Source organism: Sodiomyces alcalophilus (assembly GCF_042370955.1).
Source record: "Sodiomyces alcalophilus JCM 7366 unplaced genomic scaffold ACRALscaffold_2, whole genome shotgun sequence".
Classification (NCBI taxonomy): Eukaryota; Fungi; Ascomycota; class Sordariomycetes; order Glomerellales; family Plectosphaerellaceae; genus Sodiomyces; species Sodiomyces alcalophilus.
This window is the reverse complement of record NW_027263533.1, coordinates 5,295,514-5,313,720: the sequence shown is the minus strand read 5'-3', so window position 1 is coordinate 5,313,720 and position 18,207 is coordinate 5,295,514. Positions and strand designations below refer to the sequence as shown.

The 18,207-nt window shown below is 55.9% G+C and overlaps 9 protein-coding genes across 9 annotated transcripts; 5 read left to right on the top strand and 4 right to left on the bottom strand.

Moving 5' to 3' along the window:
* Window positions 1–538: 538 nt before the first annotated feature.
* ACRALDRAFT_2098344 (uncharacterized protein) lies at window positions 539–2,349 on the top strand (the record flags this gene model as incomplete). Its single annotated transcript, XM_071022879.1, has 3 exons — window positions 539–1,039; window positions 1,134–1,246; window positions 1,329–2,349. The coding sequence occupies 3 exons, from the start codon at window positions 539–541 to the stop codon at window positions 2,347–2,349; spliced, it is 1,635 nt and encodes a 544-aa protein (XP_070877993.1).
* A 472-nt stretch (window positions 2,350–2,821) lies between these two features.
* Window positions 2,822–4,038, top strand: ACRALDRAFT_2058187 (uncharacterized protein; the record flags this gene model as incomplete). The annotated part of the gene is made up of 3 exons (XM_071021832.1): window positions 2,822–2,862; window positions 2,930–3,554; window positions 3,625–4,038. 3 exons carry the CDS (start codon window positions 2,822–2,824, stop codon window positions 3,967–3,969), a joined length of 1,011 nt encoding a protein of 336 aa, XP_070877992.1. The 3' UTR covers window positions 3,970–4,038.
* A 124-nt stretch (window positions 4,039–4,162) lies between these two features.
* ACRALDRAFT_1062057 (uncharacterized protein) lies at window positions 4,163–6,158 on the bottom strand. The gene has a single exon (XM_071016529.1). The coding sequence runs from the start codon at window positions 5,861–5,863 to the stop codon at window positions 4,358–4,360; it is 1,506 nt and encodes a 501-aa protein (XP_070877991.1). The 5' UTR covers window positions 5,864–6,158; the 3' UTR covers window positions 4,163–4,357.
* Window positions 6,159–6,507: 349 nt separating this feature from the next.
* On the top strand, window positions 6,508–7,391 carry ACRALDRAFT_2017830 (uncharacterized protein; the record flags this gene model as incomplete). Its single annotated transcript, XM_071019910.1, has 7 exons — window positions 6,508–6,525; window positions 6,579–6,672; window positions 6,722–6,735; window positions 6,770–6,976; window positions 7,007–7,108; window positions 7,196–7,311; window positions 7,343–7,391. 7 exons carry the CDS (start codon window positions 6,508–6,510, stop codon window positions 7,389–7,391), a joined length of 600 nt encoding a protein of 199 aa, XP_070877990.1.
* Window positions 7,392–7,511: 120 nt separating this feature from the next.
* On the bottom strand, window positions 7,512–9,254 carry ACRALDRAFT_1062056 (uncharacterized protein). The gene is made up of 3 exons (XM_071016528.1): window positions 9,065–9,254; window positions 7,935–8,920; window positions 7,512–7,774 (listed from the first exon to the last, which is right to left on the bottom strand). The coding sequence occupies exons 1-3, from the start codon at window positions 9,065–9,067 to the stop codon at window positions 7,696–7,698; spliced, it is 1,068 nt and encodes a 355-aa protein (XP_070877989.1). The 5' UTR covers window positions 9,068–9,254; the 3' UTR covers window positions 7,512–7,695.
* A 101-nt stretch (window positions 9,255–9,355) lies between these two features.
* On the bottom strand, window positions 9,356–11,490 carry ACRALDRAFT_1075317 (uncharacterized protein). The gene is made up of 2 exons (XM_071018365.1): window positions 10,707–11,490; window positions 9,356–10,605 (listed from the first exon to the last, which is right to left on the bottom strand). The coding sequence occupies exons 1-2, from the start codon at window positions 11,226–11,228 to the stop codon at window positions 9,646–9,648; spliced, it is 1,482 nt and encodes a 493-aa protein (XP_070877988.1). The 5' UTR covers window positions 11,229–11,490; the 3' UTR covers window positions 9,356–9,645.
* Window positions 11,491–12,003: 513 nt separating this feature from the next.
* Window positions 12,004–13,875, top strand: ACRALDRAFT_1080571 (uncharacterized protein). Its single transcript, XM_071019044.1, has one exon. The coding sequence runs from the start codon at window positions 12,538–12,540 to the stop codon at window positions 13,330–13,332; it is 795 nt and encodes a 264-aa protein (XP_070877987.1). The 5' UTR covers window positions 12,004–12,537; the 3' UTR covers window positions 13,333–13,875.
* Window positions 13,876–14,396: 521 nt separating this feature from the next.
* On the bottom strand, window positions 14,397–15,211 carry ACRALDRAFT_2033624 (uncharacterized protein). The gene is made up of 2 exons (XM_071020735.1): window positions 14,730–15,211; window positions 14,397–14,664 (listed from the first exon to the last, which is right to left on the bottom strand). The coding sequence occupies exon 1, from the start codon at window positions 15,029–15,031 to the stop codon at window positions 14,834–14,836; it is 198 nt and encodes a 65-aa protein (XP_070877986.1). The 5' UTR covers window positions 15,032–15,211; the 3' UTR covers window positions 14,397–14,664; window positions 14,730–14,833.
* Window positions 15,212–15,223: 12 nt separating this feature from the next.
* On the top strand, window positions 15,224–17,820 carry ACRALDRAFT_1080570 (uncharacterized protein). The gene is made up of 2 exons (XM_071019043.1): window positions 15,224–16,237; window positions 16,326–17,820. The coding sequence occupies exons 1-2, from the start codon at window positions 15,585–15,587 to the stop codon at window positions 17,290–17,292; spliced, it is 1,620 nt and encodes a 539-aa protein (XP_070877985.1). The 5' UTR covers window positions 15,224–15,584; the 3' UTR covers window positions 17,293–17,820.
* Window positions 17,821–18,207: the final 387 nt, after the last annotated feature.

The window sequence follows — 18,207 nt, the reverse complement described above, 5'->3', positions numbered from 1 at the left end:
GAGCACGCCATCGGCACTTATGCCGCTTGGGCTTGGTTGTTTCCCCATTGCTTCAGTTCCTGACCGGTTTTTACCGGGTTTTTGCTGTTCAACTCTGCCAATTTGTCTCGGCGTGCCTCTTCTCGAGCTGCTTTTTCTCACCGCCGAGTGTATCGAGGGTGAACGGGCAGACGGGGCGCGAAGACCTCGCCTCCGACTCCAGTTAAAATCTTTCAACTTGTCGGAAAATTCCCTCTATATCCACCTGTGATGTCTTACTTATACATGTATGATCCCGTGTCCGATGCACGAAGTAACTCCCCTTTTCTCCTTTCCCCGCTTCTACTTCTCGCCTATCGTTCTCATCGGTCCCGAAGCTGTCTGTGGGTGTCTCGAACGAGAAGGAGGAAAGAATAAGAAGGGAGGAAAAGAAGGAAAAAAGAAGGAAAAAAGACACACTCAGCAACACAAAGGAAAAATGGGGTTCAGCCATTCCGGAAGCAAAAGCCCTGTTGGGTATGCCGTATCGGAAGACATCGAGGCCGTGCCGGCCGTCGCCATGAGTACGACCGGGTTCGGCCCCTCCGACCCCAGGTCAAGCACGGACCCCTCCGACCCCCCCGGCCCGGACAAGAACGACTCCTCCTCCGACGACTTTGGCCTCATGGACCCAGAATCGGGCGTCAAGCGAGGCCTCAAGACCCGCCACCTCAGCATGATGGCACTCGCAGGCATCATCGGCCCAGGTCTCCTCATCGGCTCCGGCGGCGCCCTGGCCAACGGCGGGCCGGCGTCACTCCTCATCGGCTTCGGCGTGATTGGTATCATCGCCTTTAGCATCATGCAGAGCCTCGGCGAGCTGACCACGCTGTACCCTTCCGGTGGCGCTTTCACGGCCCTCGGCGACCGGTTTGTCGATAAGGCGTTTGGTGTCGCCATCGGTTGGAATTACTTCATCATCTGGTTTGCCGTGCTGGCGAATGAATACAACGCTCTCTGCAGCATTTTTGTGTTTTGGAGCGATGCCATACCGCTATGGGGGTATTTCCTTATCTTCTGGGTGCGTCGACCATCTTCATCCCGGTCCCCCTTGGGCTGCCATGATCACATTATATTGTGTCAAACATAATCACCAACTGACTCTCTTCCGACAGTTCGCTTTCACTGCCTTTCAGCTCCTCGGTGTCGCCTCCTTTGGGGAAGCCGAGTTCTGGCTCGCCCTCATGAAACTGGTTGGCCTCGTTGCCTTTTTTATCTTCTCCATCGTGTACGTTTCTTCAACACATAGCTGGCTGCCCCTTTTCTCTTCCCATCCCTGGACAAGCTGACTCTAGCTAACAACAAAACAGCTACGCAGCTGGCGGCATCAAGGGCCAGGAGACCCCCCTCGGCTTCCGCTACTGGCACGACCCCGGCGCGTTCAACGGAAACGGCTTCCGCGGCGTAGCCACCGTCTTCGTCTTCTGCTCCACCTTCTACGCCGGCGTCGAGTCTGTCGCCGTAGCCGCCACCGAGACCAAGAACCCGCGCGTGGCCGTCCCCCTGGCTATCCGGCAGGTCTTCTGGCGCATCCTCTTCATCTACCTGGGCTCGGCCTTCTTCTTCGGCCTCACCTGCCCCGCCAACGCCCCCGAGCTTGTCACGGCCCACGCGAAAGCCCTGCAGAGCCCCATGACCATTGCGATCCAGAACGCAGGCTGGGAAGGGGGCGTCCACCTTATCAACGCTTTTATCTGCGTCACCTGCATCAGCGCCTGCAATGCCTCCATCTACATCGGGTCCCGGACCCTGCTGTTCATGGGCCAGGACGGGAAGGCGCCCAAGATCCTCGGATGGACGGATAAGCGTGGTGTGCCCATCCCGGCCATCCTCTTCACCAACATGTGTGGCGCGCTGTCCATGATGAACATCAGCACGGGCGCCGGCAAGGCGTACGGCTACATTGTCAACTTGAGTGGTGTCTCGACGTTCCTTGTGTGGGGTTCCATTGCCTTCATCCACATTCGCTTCCGCAAGGCTTGGGCCGTCCAGGGCATGAGCGAGGCTGATTTGCCCTTCAAGTCCATGTTTTACCCCTGGAACGCCTACTTTGGTCTTGCTGCTAATATTCTCCTTGTTTTCGTTCAGGGTTGGACGAACCTGGCCCCTTTCGATGCGGCGGGCTTCGTCGACGCTTATATCCTGCTTCCTCTGTTTGTTGTCATTTATCTTGGCTACAAGTGGTGGAATAAGACCAAGTTTTGGCGGCCCCATGAAGTGGATTTGCTGTCTGGCCGAAGGCGTGACGTTGATGAGGATAGGGAGGCTGCGCGTGGAGGGATAGATACCAAGCAGCAGCCATGGTGGAAGAGGCTGGGGAAGAATTTTTAAGGATTGCCTCCACGGTATGATGTGAGAATGGATATTGGACCACGGTTTCTGTTTAGTGGTTATTATATTACACTCATACATTTATCTTTCAGCCGTTCGGGAGTTCCGGTTCGGTCTTTTGATTTGTATCATGATCTATCCTTTAAATTCCGTCTCTGATATTGAGTTTCGTGAATTAGTCCTTGTAATTGTGCGAGAACCAACTAATATCTACGAATGGCCTATAATATACTCTTGTCGAACCGCCGTCGGCTGTCGGGAGTCCGGAGACTCCGCGTCCGGTCCCCGCCTTTATCGGCGGCCCGATATCGGCACGGGGTGCACTTCTCATTTATCCGACGGACCACTCGGGGAATTGACTTTCACACATACATGCATGTTGTCAACTCTCACTGCACCTCATCTCACAACACCTCGACTCACAACAACTCATCTCACTGTCCCCGGCGTCCGAACCTCCCAGACCGCCAAGATGGGCCAGCCCAAGGTTCTACAACTCGGCTACTTTGAGCAGTAAGTCGAACACTTATGTCCTTCGTCACGGTTCCCCTCGCCCAGCCGCTGACGGACGTCACGCCAGGGCACCAGAATCGCTGGCCAAGGTGAGCCAGATCGCCCAAATCCTCCATCCAAAGTCGACTACGCGATCCGATTTCATCGAAGAATGCCAATCCGGAGCCCTGGGCCAAGTCTCGGTCATCTTCCGGACCGTCGAATCGGCCGAAATCACCGGCCCGTTCGACGAAGAACTGGTTGCCTCCCTACCACCCAGCGTCAAGTTCATCTGCCACCACGGAGCGGGATACGACTCCATCGACGTGCAGGCCTGTACGAAGCAGGGCATCAGCGTATCCAACGTGCCCACCGCGGTAGACGATGCCACGGCCGACACGGCCATCTTCCTCATGCTGGGCGCGCTGAGGAACTTCAACGTCGCCATGACGTCCCTGCGCAAGGGCGAGTGGGAAGGGGACCCGCCGCCGGCCATGGGTCGCGATCCCCAGGGCAAGACGCTGGGCATCCTGGGCATGGGGGGCATCGGTCGCAACATGGCCAAGAAGGCTCTGGCGTTCGGTATGAGGATCCAGTACTATAACCGGACTCGTCTGCCTCTCGAGTTGGAGGAGGACTGCAACGCGACGTATGTCGATCTGGAGGAACTCTACCGGACGAGTGATGTCCTCAGTCTGAACCTCCCTCTCAACGTAAGTCGTCCCGGGACCCTGTCCGTCGAGTATCATGTATGTCTAGGGGTAGCTTATAGCGTGTTTGCAGAAACATACCCGTCATATTCTCTCGGACGCGCAATTCGCCATGATGAAGAGGGGGGTGGTCATCGTCAACACCGCGAGGGGCGCCGTCATCGACGAGGCTGCCCTGGTCCGGGCTCTAGAGAACGGCATAGTCGACAGTGTTGGATTGGATGTTTTTGAGAACGAACCGGATATTCATCCCGGTCTTCTCTCCAACCCCAGGGCGATCCTCCTGCCGCACCGGGGCACTTATACTGTAGAGACGGAGAAGAAGATGGCCGAGTGGGTGTTGGATAATGTCCGGCTTGCCCTTCAGGAGGGCCGCCTTAAGAGTATCGTGCCCGAGCAGGCGAACATTGACATCTAATGACCTTCATATTTCTTCTCTCCTTATCCATACAAGAAATAGAAACGACTTCTGTGGCGACTATGAACAGTCTCCTCTTTATCTTTCCCTGACCCTCACCTCACCCTTCCTTCTTTCTTTCCTTGTGTCCCTCTTCTCTTTCTTTCCTTTTCCAAGCGCTGCCTTGGTTATAGCAAACAACGTGTATGTGGATGAATTCCAATGAGACTGGCGGCTGGATAGTCATATTCTGTATTAGATCTACTCTCATATGTGGACCTTGGAGCCAAGGCTGGCCTACTTCACCAAGACGAGCTGGTCCACTGGAAAAAGGGTATCGTCATCTTGGCATTTCGTCATAAGCTCGTCATCGCATCCCGTCGCAAAAACAACCTCTCCTCCTTTTCGTTTATTGTTCCCCCTGGGCGACGCGACACCCAGAGACCGGGACGCCAAGGAGAGGTGAAAGGCCAAAGACTGTCCCCATCCTCTCGCTGGCTCCGACCCTCAAGGCCCGAGACACCTCCAACCTTAGAGCACCCTCCTCAAAGCCAGCTAGCGTTCGTAGCACCGAGCCGGGGAACCATTGCCCGCCCTTTGCCCTTTCTTGTTGCGGCCATCTCCCGTCCCCCGCGTCGGAAGAAGGAGAGTAAAACCGTGATAGCGAGGCCGCAGCCTGCGCAGCAGAAACGCCACCGCTGTCTCTGTCAACCCTGTTTTCTCGATCCAGCATCTTCGCCATGACGGCCCAGTACATCCTGCTCAGGGGACCAACACCTTCGGCAAAATCGGCGTCAAAGTCGGCGCGATCGGCACAAGCGGCGCGCACGAAAGCGGCATACGACTTGACAAGCCTCACGGCGTCGTTGGCGCGACAGTTCCTCAGCTGGCTCGTGTCGGCTGTCCAGAGAGCCGAGGTGCGGTGGTAGGCGTGGTCCGGATGGCGAGCGTTACCCAGATCAGCGAGGATCCATCGCGGAGGCCGCCCCTCCTGCTGCGTCGGGTCCGAAGCGACAAAGATGTTTTCAGGCTTGATGTCGTCGTGGCACAGCTGCCGCTGTTCATGCATGCGCTCCAGCGCCGTTAGGAGCCCCTCGAACGCGGGGCGGTACATCTCGTCCACCTGGCGGTAGGACCGCGGGGGGAAAGAGTTCGACTCAGACATGACCTCGCCCTGCCGGCGGATTGTTGAGGCCAGCGTCTCGAGCGTGCCAGACGAAAGGAAGGGTGTGACGAGGTGCCATTTTGGTGACGTTGGTTCCCCGTCTCTGCCAGGTACAGAAGCGAGAAAGTAGTCGCGCACCGGCATGAAGCCCAAACGGAGCATGGAAGTACTGTCCTCGTCGGCACCCTGATACCCATGGAACCCACCGAGCAACAAAGTGGCCGGGATCTCCGTAGGCCATGGTAATGAAGTTGTGGCATCCCCGGGGAAACAGTTTCGGAAGGGCGAGGTTCCGTCGTTGTATATCTTGATGACGGAGCCGTTGTATACGAAGACTTCGCCTTCACGCCCGCCGCCTAACCTCCGCCAATCCTGCCGGTTCGCCAATAGCATGACTCTGTCGATGTTCTCAGGCTGCTGTGACGGACCGTTTCCATGATACCATCCTGGTCGGGAAAGGAGCGCGTCGTCTTGGGCAGAGAGGTGGGCGAAGCGAGTCGGCAGATACTTGGCGCGGAGAGCGTGCCTGAAGCGCATATGCAAGTCCACGACATGGAAGAGGGCGACGAAACCGACGAGAGCAAGTAACCGCGAGGCCAGACGGGATGGAGGTAAGAGACGCCAGGAGCTAGCACCCTTCCGGCGTGGACGCAAAGGACTGCAAGTGTGACGGCTTTTGCCCTTGATCATATCGTCGTTATATGTGAGGTTGGAATAGGTGATGTCCGTGGGATAGGAAGACTCCCACATCTGTCGCGTCCACTTTCGGCAGAAGGAGGGACAAAAGAAGGTGAGGCTGCGTTAAGAGGTGCTACAAGGTAAAGAATCGTCCACGAATGACGAGGCCTGTCACGGTGTTATTCGCGATTCACTCTCGTTGTTGGCCCGAGGCAATGGGGGAAGACGGCAGTGTGAGGCCTGGTCGATAGGTAAACAGTCCGTCCAAAGAGACGACGCAGAACAGAGCAGCACATGGGGTGCGTTTTGACTTTTCATCTTCATAGAAGCCGTGAGGAATGCTCAACGGGCCTTATGTGCAACTGCGCATGTTGCTACACGAAAATGAAAAACCGGTTTGAAGACAAGGGCAGGCCTCTTGGCCATCCGTCATCCACTTTCCTTCGGCTCTCGGTGGGCTCGACTGCGCCACGCGACTGGTTTCCAGGCCTACGCCAAGGGTCCGTGACGCAACTGTACGCAGTAGAATACAGAGTGGCTGGACGACCATTGGGAAAATTCGTGGCTATACTGCGTTTTGACGACGTACAACGGTACATGGGCGTGTTCTAAAATTAGCCGCAGACCGTCGTTGCAGGAACTTATTCGTAGTACTTATGCTTAGTCACTGTACCTAGCTACTTCTCGGAGACTAGTTATTCCGCAGTCCGAGACTCATGTCTCGATGGTGGCCTGTGCGACGGTTCCGCCCCCTCCGTTATTAGATTCTGGTCAATCCACAACTCAGTGGGATGATTCCTCCAAGCCCTCCTTCCAAGTGAACATGTTGGCGTTCTGCAGGACCTCCAGGGCTTATATCATTCAAGCTTGGCAGTTTCTTGGTCGTCCGAGCTGATGCCTACCTCGATAGACTTCTCATGACATTCTGAGTGGTCAAGTTCCTCGTTTTGATGGATCGCCTTTGTTGCTGTCCTGCAGATATATTGCCCAGGCCTAGCCGTCCGTTCCATCGAATTTATCCAAGCCAACGGTCAAGGAGCGAGCCAACTGATAGCTCTACTGGGCGGGATGGAATCCTGGCGGATGTACTTGACGAGGGGATTAAGACCCTGGGATTTGCGGCCGACAGGGATTGTGTTAGGTGGCAGAGCTAGGGAGGCGCAGTCGGGCTGTGGACTCTGCTCTGTGCCAGGGAGACAACCCAACCAGACTTAGACGCCTTGGGGGCTGAGAATTGAATGGCGAGAATATTCCGGTGCGGATCAGGAGGGGCATTGGCGCAAGGAGTCGGAGGAGCTCGACGACATGGTTCATTTTGTGGCATCGGTTTTGGGCCTGAGTTAGGGAAACACTGGGGAGTTGCTAGGTTACTGACTCTCGCCGTACCCGTGCTCGTCTTGACAGCTTGCTGCGGCCTGTATACCGTCTTGGGACTACCCTCTGGACGCTGTCCCAGAAGTTCGACGATGCGTCTTGCCCGTAGTGATGAGCGACGCCCTCCCACTTTTCAGCATACTTATGTAGTCATGTGGCTCTTTTCCACTTCCTGAGCGACATCCCCCTTACGCGTGACGTGCCGAGTTCCCCAGGGGCGTACTGAGTAGCCACAGTATATAACAATGCTGTCTCGTCCTTACCGAGGTTGACTCTGCTGGGCATCCGTATTGAAGAGCAAAACTACTAGTCTGCACACATCAACCATGTCATCTACAGCGCCTGGGAGGCAAAGGGCCCAAGGACCCAACTTGCAAATGCCATGCATATTTTTAATTCATTTTGCTGCCGAGCCCATGTCTACCTAACGCTGGAACGTAACAGTCCTGGGACACGTTGATTGCAATTTCTCTAACATCGCGTGTACATCATGACCCCGTAGACTCATGACCATTGTAGGCCAGGATACTTTACTGTCCACCCTGGCCTCCCTGACCAGCTCCGCTGTTCGGGCCACTTCCACCGCCACCGCCCATCATCGACCGTGCCCTGTTCGCAGATGTTAGCGTTACGATCATGCCAGTAATGCAGTACCGCTCCTTCAACGACGGCGAGACCTCAACCATTCCAAATAGGGGTCGGAAGAAGATGGGATATATGTTGGCGGGATAATGGAGGAGTGTTGGCAGGTTGGCGGGAAAGAACTTACATCTCTGCAATGTTGGGGTCCTGCATCAGACTCCCAATATCCGGCACACCGCCTCCGCTGCCAAACTGCTCCGCCATATCGCGGAGCCGCGGGTTGTTCATCAAGTTGCCCATGAGCTCGGGGTTGCTCATGAGGTTCTGCGCCATGCTCGCGAACATGGGGTTGTTCATAATCTGGCTAAAGTCGGGCATGCCGCCGGCCCCTCCACCACCACCACCACCCAGCATGCTCGCCAGGGAGCTCAGGTCCGGCATACCCGCACCCGCACCGGCGCCGGCACCACCCCCGCTACGCGCCGCCGCCGCCCCCTCAGCCTCCAGCTCCTCCGCCCGCCGCTTCGCCGTCTCGAGACCCTTGCGCATGGCGTCGCTGCCGCCGTTGCCCTCGGCGTCGATGCCCTTCTGGTACGCCTCGGCGGCGCCCTTGGCATCGCCCAGCGCGAACCGCGCCAGGCCGAGCCGCGACCAGGCCTTGGTGTACGCGGGGTCGAGCGTCGTCGCCGTCTCGGCGTCGGCCCGCGCGAGCTCGTGGTTCCGCGCCGCCGAGTGCGCCGCTGCCCGGTTCGACAGGAACACGGCGTTGTTGGGCGTGATGGCCAGCGCCTGCGTGTACAGGTCCACCGCCGCCGCGTAGTCCTTGTTCGCCATGGCCGCGTTGCCGCGGCTCTTGAGCGCGTCCGCCTCCTTCTTCTGCTCCTCCGTCGGTTCCGACGCCGACGTTGTCGAGTTGCTGCCGACGCTGCTGCTGCTGGAAGCCGTCCCCTTCTTGAGCTTCTCGTACACCCCGTAGATCTGTGCCAGGTTCTGGTTGCCCACTGCGTCTTCTATCGCCTTCTTGTCGTTCGGATCGACTTTGAATGAGTCGGCAATACACTGGATCGCCACGTCGATGGAGTCCTTGTCGTCCGCGGGGAGAGTGCCATCGCTGGCGGACTTTGCGAGGAAGTCGCAGATCGCCAGCGCGAGGCGTTGCTTGGAAGTGGTGGCCTGTACGTTGAAACTTTCCGTCAATGCCCAGTCCATTGTAATCAGGAGAAATAGGAGAGGAGGCCAGATCTAGGACACCACGAGTTTGTGGCAGAACCCGCTTTGCACGGATATCTCGCAACCTCGGAGCGGGAGAATCCTTACCATTGTTAGCAGGCCGTTACGGAGGTTGTCGAATAAGCGGTGAGGCTACAAATTGCTTCAAAGGTTGCTCCTTGGGAATGTCTGAACGTCAGAATGTACACGAGTATAAAGTCTGGTTTATTTGTGCTCTTTGTGCTCTGGACTCTTCGGTGTTGTCTGTCGGTGGTGGCCTGGAACTGGAAGGTTCTACACGAGCAATGACAAAGTATACGAAGTACAGGAGGGGGCGGGCAAGCCCCGATTTGATCATGCTTCATCAAGTCCTTATCTAAAGTCTCGACATGCAATAGTCCGATGTATAGCAATATAAGATTCACATTTGCGTGATCACTAATCTTAGACCCTCTTGGAATCAGCATGGGGGTCTAAAGATGCCCATTCTTCGCCGAATCATCATGTTCGCTGCCAAAATACAGTTCCTACTGTACAGAAGACCAGTCGCCGGCCTTGGCTGATGTCCGCCCGCTCCAAATGCTTTAACTTCCTTGTGTCGTGTCGTCCATGGCGTACCCCACACTCTCCTTCGCCCTCCACGTACCCGCATTCCAGGGTAGATAGACATTCAGATCCATTCAGTCTCGCTATGACGAAGAAGCAGCCGCCTCTCCCTTTCTCCTTTCCACGTTCCGTACCTTGCGCAGTGGCTTGTTGACGGCCCTGCGATACTTTGTGTAGAGCCTGAACGCATCCCGGAGCACCAGGTAAATGCATCCACCGACCAGACTCCGTCCCCACATCTCCTGCAGCAGACCGGGCCGGCGGCAACTGAGAAGGGAAGGTGTCGTCATACGTCGGGGAAGGGCAAGGCGGAGCAGCTCGCCCGCCCCGGCAGAGATGGCCGGCAGGAGAAGCGACGCGGCAAGAGAATTGCCTATGTCGCGGAGACTGGCGTGGACGTTCCACTGCCGTTGGCCATCGGCCGGTTCAGCAGCGGCGGGCGCTTCCGCCACCGCCTGATCTTGCGCCCCTGCTTCTGCCGGCGCCGGAAGGACCACAGGAGCGGGAGCCGCGTCGTCCCCGTGGTTCGCTTGGTTCTCGCCCTGGTCTCCAGCGGCGTCGTCCCTGGGGCCGGGGCCCGCGAGGACCATTATTTCTTCGGCAGCTTCTTCGTCGTCGTTGGCAACACCCCCATCGAACAGCCTCATTTCCATTTCCATCTCCACCTCCATCGGACGGTCCTGCTCTCCCGGCTGTAACACATCTTCCTGTATTTCCACGTTCAGGTCCACCTCGGGAATATCGAGGAGGTTGATCGCAGCATCGAGGAAGCCGACGATGCCACCGGCCCCGTCGCCATCATTATCATTCGCTTGGTCGTCTCTTGCCCGCTCTTGACCTTGCCCCTGGCCTTGATCCGCCTGCGGTTCTGGTTCGGGTACGCCCGCTATCCTCCTATCAAGCCTCATCTCGTACGGTCGAATGAACTCGCGCCAGATATTGCGGTAGATGGCACGAATCCACGGGAAAGTGGCGAAGACAAGGCCCGGCGACGGTGGCCAAGATATGAAATTTTCGTCGTGGGCCATGCTAAACATGCCATACTGCAGAGTTCTGTTAGTGGTTTGTCGCAGGGGGAAGGACCCTTGTAGAAAATAAAGGAAAATGAAGGAGAAAAGGCCTAATAAAGAAGAAAGAAACTCACAATGGACGTCGGCGGCAAGAAGAAGAAATTCCCCAACGCGGGGAGCGTCTGGCCTATGACCAACGCCGGCGCGATGAGAGGCAGGGTCATATAACGCAGGCTCAAGACGGGAAGGTCCGCATCGCCCGTCAGCAGGAACCGGGAGTATCCTTCGGGTCCCGAGAAGACCAGTAGGGCGGCACTTCCGTATGCGGTCAAACTGACGTAGAGGCCCGACAAGGCGCCGCTGCAGAGAACCAAGGGCGACACGCTGCTAAACGCCTTGTATATCCTGTTGCCGATGGCGAGGGCCGGGTCGAAGGGCTCGTCGACGATGATTTCCGATTTGCAGATGGGACACGCAAACGGCTTTCCCTGGCGTTCCAACTCGGCCATCCAGCTCATCATACAGTCCTGGTGGCCTTCGAGGGTGCAGGGGCATGGGTTGACCCAGTCGTCCGAGCCTTCCTGGTCCATAAGGCAGATGAAGCAGCGCCCTGGCACGGATGGCCTGGGCGTAGTATCGGTGTCGGTAGAAGACATGCTGAGAACGGAAGAGGTGGGCGAGGTGGTGGGGGAAATCGGAGGATCGCGTGTTGTTTGGTCGAGAAGCCGTTCCAATGCGCCGGGTGTCGGTGGCGTTGAGGGAGGATGGAATCCCAAGAGTCGAGGGGCCTAGAGTGGGTAGCCCATGCCAGAGGGACAAAGGATACGAGATTAAGCGCCTGTGTAGATATCTCGAGGATGTCGCCTTCCTCGACTCCAGGAACGATGTAGATCAAAGAATTTTATCAAGTCTGACGGTACCTGAGACGGGTATTCGTAACGATGTAGGTGTTCAACGGCCGTCGCCTGGTCGGCTTTTGCTATCCGAAAGACGTATTCGTAAAGCTTCGAGCTCCCAAGGTACTGGTCGTTGTCGCATCATCCAAGTGGCTGAAGATGTGGCACTGTGGCGGACTCTACAACTTTGCTGACAAATCAATTCCAATGCTCCATCTCAAATCATCGTCAACGGCGATGCGACTACGACCACACATCCTGATATAAGGCATTGGAAGATGTGACGCGGATGAGATAGGAAGATATTCCAACAAGCGCCGTTCCTTTTGGGTGCGAGTTCGACACACATGTATTACTGAGCATGGCCCAGACATACTATTCTCGTGTGGTTGCCGGTCGTATTCCGACGACGACGGCTTACGAAGTACGGCTTCGATCAAGCGATGCTCCGAGTCGTACTTAATATGGGCAGAGCAATCTAAAACCCCTGTGGTGGGCTCCTTATACAGCGATATGATATGTAGAGCACCCGATACGGGAACACATGAGTTACACCAATAACCTCCTCGCATCGCGCCGTCAAACCGTCCAGTGTCACGGGACATGTAACCATGGACCCAGTCTTCTATCCGGCCAGCCTTCACGCCCGAAGCCAACCTGTTCAGCGCACCTACCTTATCAGAGGATAGACGATTCTCACTGGGAAGTCAGCTGATGGTGGTGAACTCGGCGAAGACAAGCACATGCCTATCCCACAGGCGACAGAACTCCGAGGAATAGAAGCAAGTGCCTGCCTTCCCGGGGGGAAGGTGGTCGTTGAAAGAACTTACCTTCCTTCCAAACCCCGAATAGAACCCTATCAGTAGTACAGCATTGCCATTTCCACGCGTTGAGCATCCCGCTTGAGGCCTTTAGGCCAGATATTGCGCCCCAGCCCTCATCATACCAGGCCTTGATCTCTTTCATTCCCTACCATCGACACAATATCTCACTCTCTCACTCAACATATTTAGTTCCGCCATCAACAAGAGTATCGATATAACCGCTACCGTATCATGCCCACCTCACAATGTCTCGCGACTCTCCACCGCTGCCCGACGCGACACCATACAAACCCACCACCATCTTCGACCCCGACACGCACCCGCGGCAGATGGAACAAGACCTCCTCCCGGGATCCCTGTACATCGCCATATCCATCCCTCTCCCCATTTTCCAAGGCCGCGCCACCCACACCTACGCCCCAAGCCTGCCCAAGGGCGTGCACTACGCCAACTACGAGCTCGGCACCGCCTACGGCGAATACGGAGAAGAGTTCCACTGGGACCTGTACTGGCACCGGGGCCCGGGCGTCGGCAAGATGTACCGACTGCGGCAACTGAGCCGGCAGCCCGTCGAATACGAGTACGACAGCGTCCAAGTGCAGGACGTGCGGCGGCTGGCTCAGCTGGTGGGCCTGGTCCGCGTCATCCACGTGCCGGAGCACGTCGCGCCGTACATGGAGCGGTATCTGGACTGGCTGGCGGCGGCGTCGGCGCCGCACGCCAGGCGGACGTACGTCTGGGCCGCAATGGCGTATGGGCGCGCCAGGCGGCATTTGGCGCGCACGCAGGGTATTACGGATCACACGTTCAACCAGTTCGACATTGGCCGGTTCACGGCCGAGCTGCTCGGGTTCGCGTACGACAATGTGCCGGCTGCCATGGCGGGGGCGGTGCCTCGGCCGGTGATGCAGTCTTGGCTGGGTGTCAGCGTGCTGATGCTCTCTAATGACGATGTGGTCGCCACGCGGCGGGCGAGGGACGAGTTGATGCGAAAGGCGAAGGAGTCGGGGTATCAGCCGACAACGTGTTGGTATGAGTGACCCCGGCGTTGGGTGTCGGACTGTTGCATTTGAAAACCAGCTTGCCTTGCGCTTGTGGGCCTGGGCTATTTGAGTGAGCGGCGATAAGCAACCTGTTTCTGGGTAATACGATGCGATGCGTATGGTGGTAACTATGCTTGAATATCCTTCAGAGAGACCATGCTAACAGTTCAGGGGCCTAAATTGCAGTCGGAACGACGTGCATCGATGGTCTAGTGCCTATAGGGTTTCAGTCTTGTGGTCCGAAGTCAGAGTCCCGTAGGCAGGTCTTTGTCCGTCGAGGATGACGACCAGGAAACAGCTCCTATTGCGTCCATAGTCATGACTGCTGTGCGACGGGTCGGGGTTGTTGTTGACGAGCGATCGAAACGCGCAGTAGGGCAACTGGACCGTACGGGGGCGGATAGAGGACAGCACGCAAAATGAATCAATCTTGGACTCCTGTTTCGTTGCTACAGCATCTGGTACGGACAAGTTGAGCTTCAGAGGTGTAAAGCTGTCAAAATGGCGACAATCTTCATAGTCGTCCAGAATGAAACAAAGTCACGGAGGGTAGGATAAGAGGTGGAAAAGAAGGGATGAAGAAAAGAAAGCAAAAAAAGGAAAGAAAAGAGAAAAGGGAAAAGGGAAAAAAAGGTGCAAAAATGCAAAACTCTGATTCGAACGCAGAGCGTTTAGGTTCCAAAGATTGTATATGGAGTTAGGCGGGCAACCCATGGTAGTTTCTGGTAAAAGGCAAGAAACTAATTCAATAGGCCGACCCGACTCCAGCGATTAACGTTTGTTATTTTTGCACTTATATACCTCTCTCAGTCTTCTGACCCCACCTTTTCTCAACGTCCCAATGGCGTGGCGGACACAATGCGGGGAAATTTTAGCGTCTCATGATCTGGTCTCATGCAACGAGTTACCCCAGCTTTTTTGAAATGACGAAAACAAATCGAAAAAGAAAAAAGAAAGGCGCCTGTCGGGATGAGGCAGCCAAGGCGTCTATATACAAGGTACCATACCTACTTTGTAGAGGTGCGCATCTGTTTCGACTCGACTACGTCACTCTGAGCCGAGCCCGTCGCCTCCCAGCACACAGTCGAGAGCCTATATAATAAGAGGGGAGTCCGTTTGTCTTGTGAATCCGAAGACGCTTTTCTCTCAACCGATTATTTGCGAAACTCCTATTAATCCATCGCATCCCAAAGGCCAATTTTGCCATATACCCAAACCAACTCAGAATAAGCCCCTCCAGCCAAACTTGTCAACATGGGCGGCGACTGCGGATGCTCTAGCACTGGCACTTGCAACTGCGGCAGCACCTGCACTTGCCCCAACTGCCCCGTATGTAGTTCATTCCAAGCTGCCATCTACAGTCCAGGGCTTTCAACTGACAATCACATTCACAGGTCAAAAAATAAATGCTTCCTACCCGCCCAGAATGGTCATATTGACAGACGAGACTCATAAGAGGGACTTGAGCGTATGAGAGTTGACGGATGGTTATGGATAGTTATGAAGAGTATACGACGATTTTATGAGATGAGGCATGACACTCGTTCCAGTCACACTTATGCCTTGCGGCACCTTGCTCGGCGACTTTCTCTCCTTTGCCCTGGACCCTACCAGGCTTCTCAAAATACTGTCCCGTGGGTATGGGATATAAAAGACCAATCATGGTCAACTCGAACCATAGGTTATGAATACACATGTCTTCATCTCTGACTGCAGCTCGGTTGCCCAGTGAGGTGGCGGTGGTTCTCTCAGGTAAGACAAGGGCCTAGACGACGCCATTTTTCTCTGTTATTCTACCTGTATTATGTGCATGTGTCGAGCTTGTACTCCGTATAGCATTCTGCATTTCTTCGGCATGATTCATAAGCCTTCCGAGTTGGGGCGCACACAATGAGTGGAAAGACCGACCAAGGACTGAATGGGCCTTCCCCAACTCGGCCGGTCGATTACCAGCTCTTACCGGTGTGCGGGGTAAATGACAAACCGTATTGTCTCGAGTTTCGTCTTTCTGCCCCTCCATCGTCACCGCGGGGTCCACCGTCCAGGTGTTTTCTTCGCACAGGTCCAAACCCATCGATACGGCGTCGCTTCATTATCCTCTCTCATCTGGACCTCTTCACGTCTCTTCTTTTCTCTATTTTCTTGCTTATTTCCTTTCTCTACTAGTTGGCCATTTCCCTTCGTTCCTTTATTTTGAGTGACGTCGACCGCAGTCGCGAGGACAAATTCGACAGTCGCTTCACTGCGCCATGACCGGGCCTGTGCCTGTCGCCCGCTCCCTCCGGGACATCTACCCCGAAGACTCTCTCTCGTCCCAGTCCAAGAGATGGAGCGCCCTCCTATCCGCCTTTGAGAGCCTCCATGGCCACCCGGCCGACTTTGTCTCCCGGTCTCCCGGCCGTGTGAACATCATTGGCGAACACATCGATTACTCCCTCCACTCCGTCCTCCCCATGGCCATCACCGCCGACACCATCCTCGCCGTGTCGGCCTACGACGGGCCGGCGTCTGATTCAACATTCAAGGTCCACATTTCCAATATCCAGACCGACAAATACCCGACCCGGGAGTTTGACGTTCCTGTTGACGGTACTGTCGACATTGACGCCACGCAGCACGAATGGTCCAACTACTTCAAGAGCGGCCTCCGCGGCGCCCTCGAGCTCCTGCGCACGAAGCAGAAGAACAAGAACAATCAAGGGGTTGACTTTCGCCCGAAGAGCATGAAGATTGTCGTCGACGGTGCCGTGCCCATCGGTGCCGGTCTCAGCTCCAGCGCCGCCTTTGTCACCTCTTCCGCCCTCGCTGTCATGAAGGCCAACGGCCACGATTCGGTCAACAAGACGGAGCTCACCGAACTAGCTATCGTCAGTGAGCGTGCTGTTGGTGTCAACTCGGGAGGGTATGTCCCACGCATCTATCCTTTCCCCGCTTGTTTCTATAGATCCAAGTCCGTTCAATGCTGTCGACTCACAACTAACACATCCCAGCATGGACCAGTCGGCTTCGGTCTTTTCTGAACGCGGCGCCGCCCTCTTCGTCTCCTTCTCTCCCCGTCTGACCGCTCGTCCCGTCTTCTTCCCCACCACCAAGCCGCCCCTCGTCTTCCTCATCGCCCAATCATTCGTCACCTCTAATAAATACGTCACCGGTCCCATCCACTATAACCTCCGCGTAGTCGAGTGTACCCTCGCCGCTTCCTACCTCCACGCCGTCCTCAATCCGCCGGGCACCAAGCTCCCAGTCGACAACAGCCCGCTAGGCATTAGCCTGCACGGTTTCCACGAGTCATACTTCTATCACCAGCAGGCCCAGGGCGGCAAGGAATTTCGCACGCAGGAAGAGCAGCTTCGGGAGCTCATCAGGGTCACCAAGGAGACCTTGACCCAGGAAGAAGGCTACACGCACGAGGAAGTGGCACAGGTCCTGGGCCTCACAGTGGCAGAACTCGGGGCCCAATTCACGACCAAGATCCCGATCCGGGCCGAACGATTCAAGCTGCGCCAACGCGCGCTGCACGTCTATGCCGAGGCCCTGCGCACGCTTGAATTCCTGGCCCTCATCGAAGGGACCGCGAACCCGGCGACTGCGACGGCGAAACCGGAAGGCAATGCCGACACGACGGGTCTGAACGCCAGGCTCGGAGCCATCCTAAACGAGACGCACGCGTCATGCCGCGACGTGTACGAGAATAGCCATCCCGAGGTGGACGAGATATGCCGCATCGCTCTCGAGGCCGGTGCCTATGGGAGCCGGATCACCGGGGCCGGCTGGGGAGGGTGCAGCGTGCACTTGGTGCCCGAGGATAAGGTCGAAGCCGTCAAGGCGGCGTGGGAAAAAGAGTACTATTCCAAGAAGGAATTGACGGCCGAGCAGAGGGCGGAGGCCATGGTGGAGAGCAGGCCGGGAAGCGGAAGTGCCTTGTTCGTCGTCCAAGAGGGGTCTCTCGCGGTGTGAACGGGGCGGAAGGGATTCTATTCATATGGACCGGAGAGCGCCCACGGTACGTCATCAAGCGGCGACGTTTTCCGTTTACCTGCCTCTTCAGGTAACTGTTATCAACAGCTCGGACGGTGCCCTATCGTGGCATACGTATGCGTGGGCTGTTACTGGTGCTCTCGGACAGACTGTCGATCTCCCCAAGGTACCTTTGATCGAGGCAAAGCTGATGAGCCAAGCTCCTTTTCTCTTTTTGAGGCAGTCTCTCGCGTCACATCTCAGACGCGGTTGTCTCGGAAAAAACATGAAAAGGAAAGGGCCAATCAATTTGTCCCGGGCAGTTGAGATACGATACCGATGATCTTGATATGGGAGCCCCGGTGATTCGTTGGAACGAGGCCCGTTATCTTTGATCTACCCACATTGGCACATTGGGGGTGACCAGGAAATCCGACGCGTCTCAACGTCGTCTTTTGCAAATGTCCGGTCGAGTAATGGTTTCGACAAGAATCAAGATATTAATAATGGAAAATTCTTGCAAAAGGGACTCTTATCCGGTACTGGCGCGATGTTCTGGTCCATCAACGTCGAGTCCAAGGTGAGATGAAAAAAAAAAATGAAAAAAAAAAGAAAAGGGGTAGGTCCCCCCTGTCTCGTATTACTGCCACTGCTGACTCATGGCGTCTTCTCTTCGACATCCAACAGCGGCTGATAAGGCATGCAATCAGTTTCTCTTTTCCCTGCGTAAAGATCATCGCTTCGTTTCGACACCGTCCAAGGAAGTTTGTTATCAGCATTGTCGATGGTATCACCGTCTTCGATCACGTAAAAGTCAGAGGGCTCCTATCTCCCATTGTCTCTGTGCAACACATGCCAGGAAAGGACTATTCAGAAGATGATCTCGACATTCAGTTACTCATTTATTGCCATGTC

What these genes read in the sequence shown, in the direction of transcription:
- ACRALDRAFT_1062057 (XM_071016529.1), bottom strand. Translation starts at nt 5,863, where the DNA reads ATGTGGGAGTCTTCCTATCCCACGGACATCACCTATTCCAACCTCACA.
- ACRALDRAFT_1062056 (XM_071016528.1), bottom strand. An exon ending in GACCCCAACATTGCAGAGAT is followed by an intron (nt 7,775 to 7,934) that starts GTAAGTTCTTTC and finishes ATCTGCGAACAG; the next exon opens with GGCACGGTCGATGATGGGCG.
- ACRALDRAFT_1075317 (XM_071018365.1), bottom strand. Translation starts at nt 11,228, where the DNA reads ATGTCTTCTACCGACACCGATACTACGCCCAGGCCATCCGTGCCAGGG. An exon ending in TCTTGCCGCCGACGTCCATT is followed by an intron (nt 10,606 to 10,706) that starts GTGAGTTTCTTT and finishes AGAACTCTGCAG; the next exon opens with TATGGCATGTTTAGCATGGC.
- ACRALDRAFT_1080571 (XM_071019044.1), top strand. Translation starts at nt 12,538, where the DNA reads ATGTCTCGCGACTCTCCACCGCTGCCCGACGCGACACCATACAAACCC.
- ACRALDRAFT_2033624 (XM_071020735.1), bottom strand. Translation starts at nt 15,031, where the DNA reads ATGTGTATTCATAACCTATGGTTCGAGTTGACCATGATTGGTCTTTTA.
- ACRALDRAFT_1080570 (XM_071019043.1), top strand. Translation starts at nt 15,585, where the DNA reads ATGACCGGGCCTGTGCCTGTCGCCCGCTCCCTCCGGGACATCTACCCC. An exon ending in GTTGGTGTCAACTCGGGAGG is followed by an intron (nt 16,238 to 16,325) that starts GTATGTCCCACG and finishes AACACATCCCAG; the next exon opens with CATGGACCAGTCGGCTTCGG.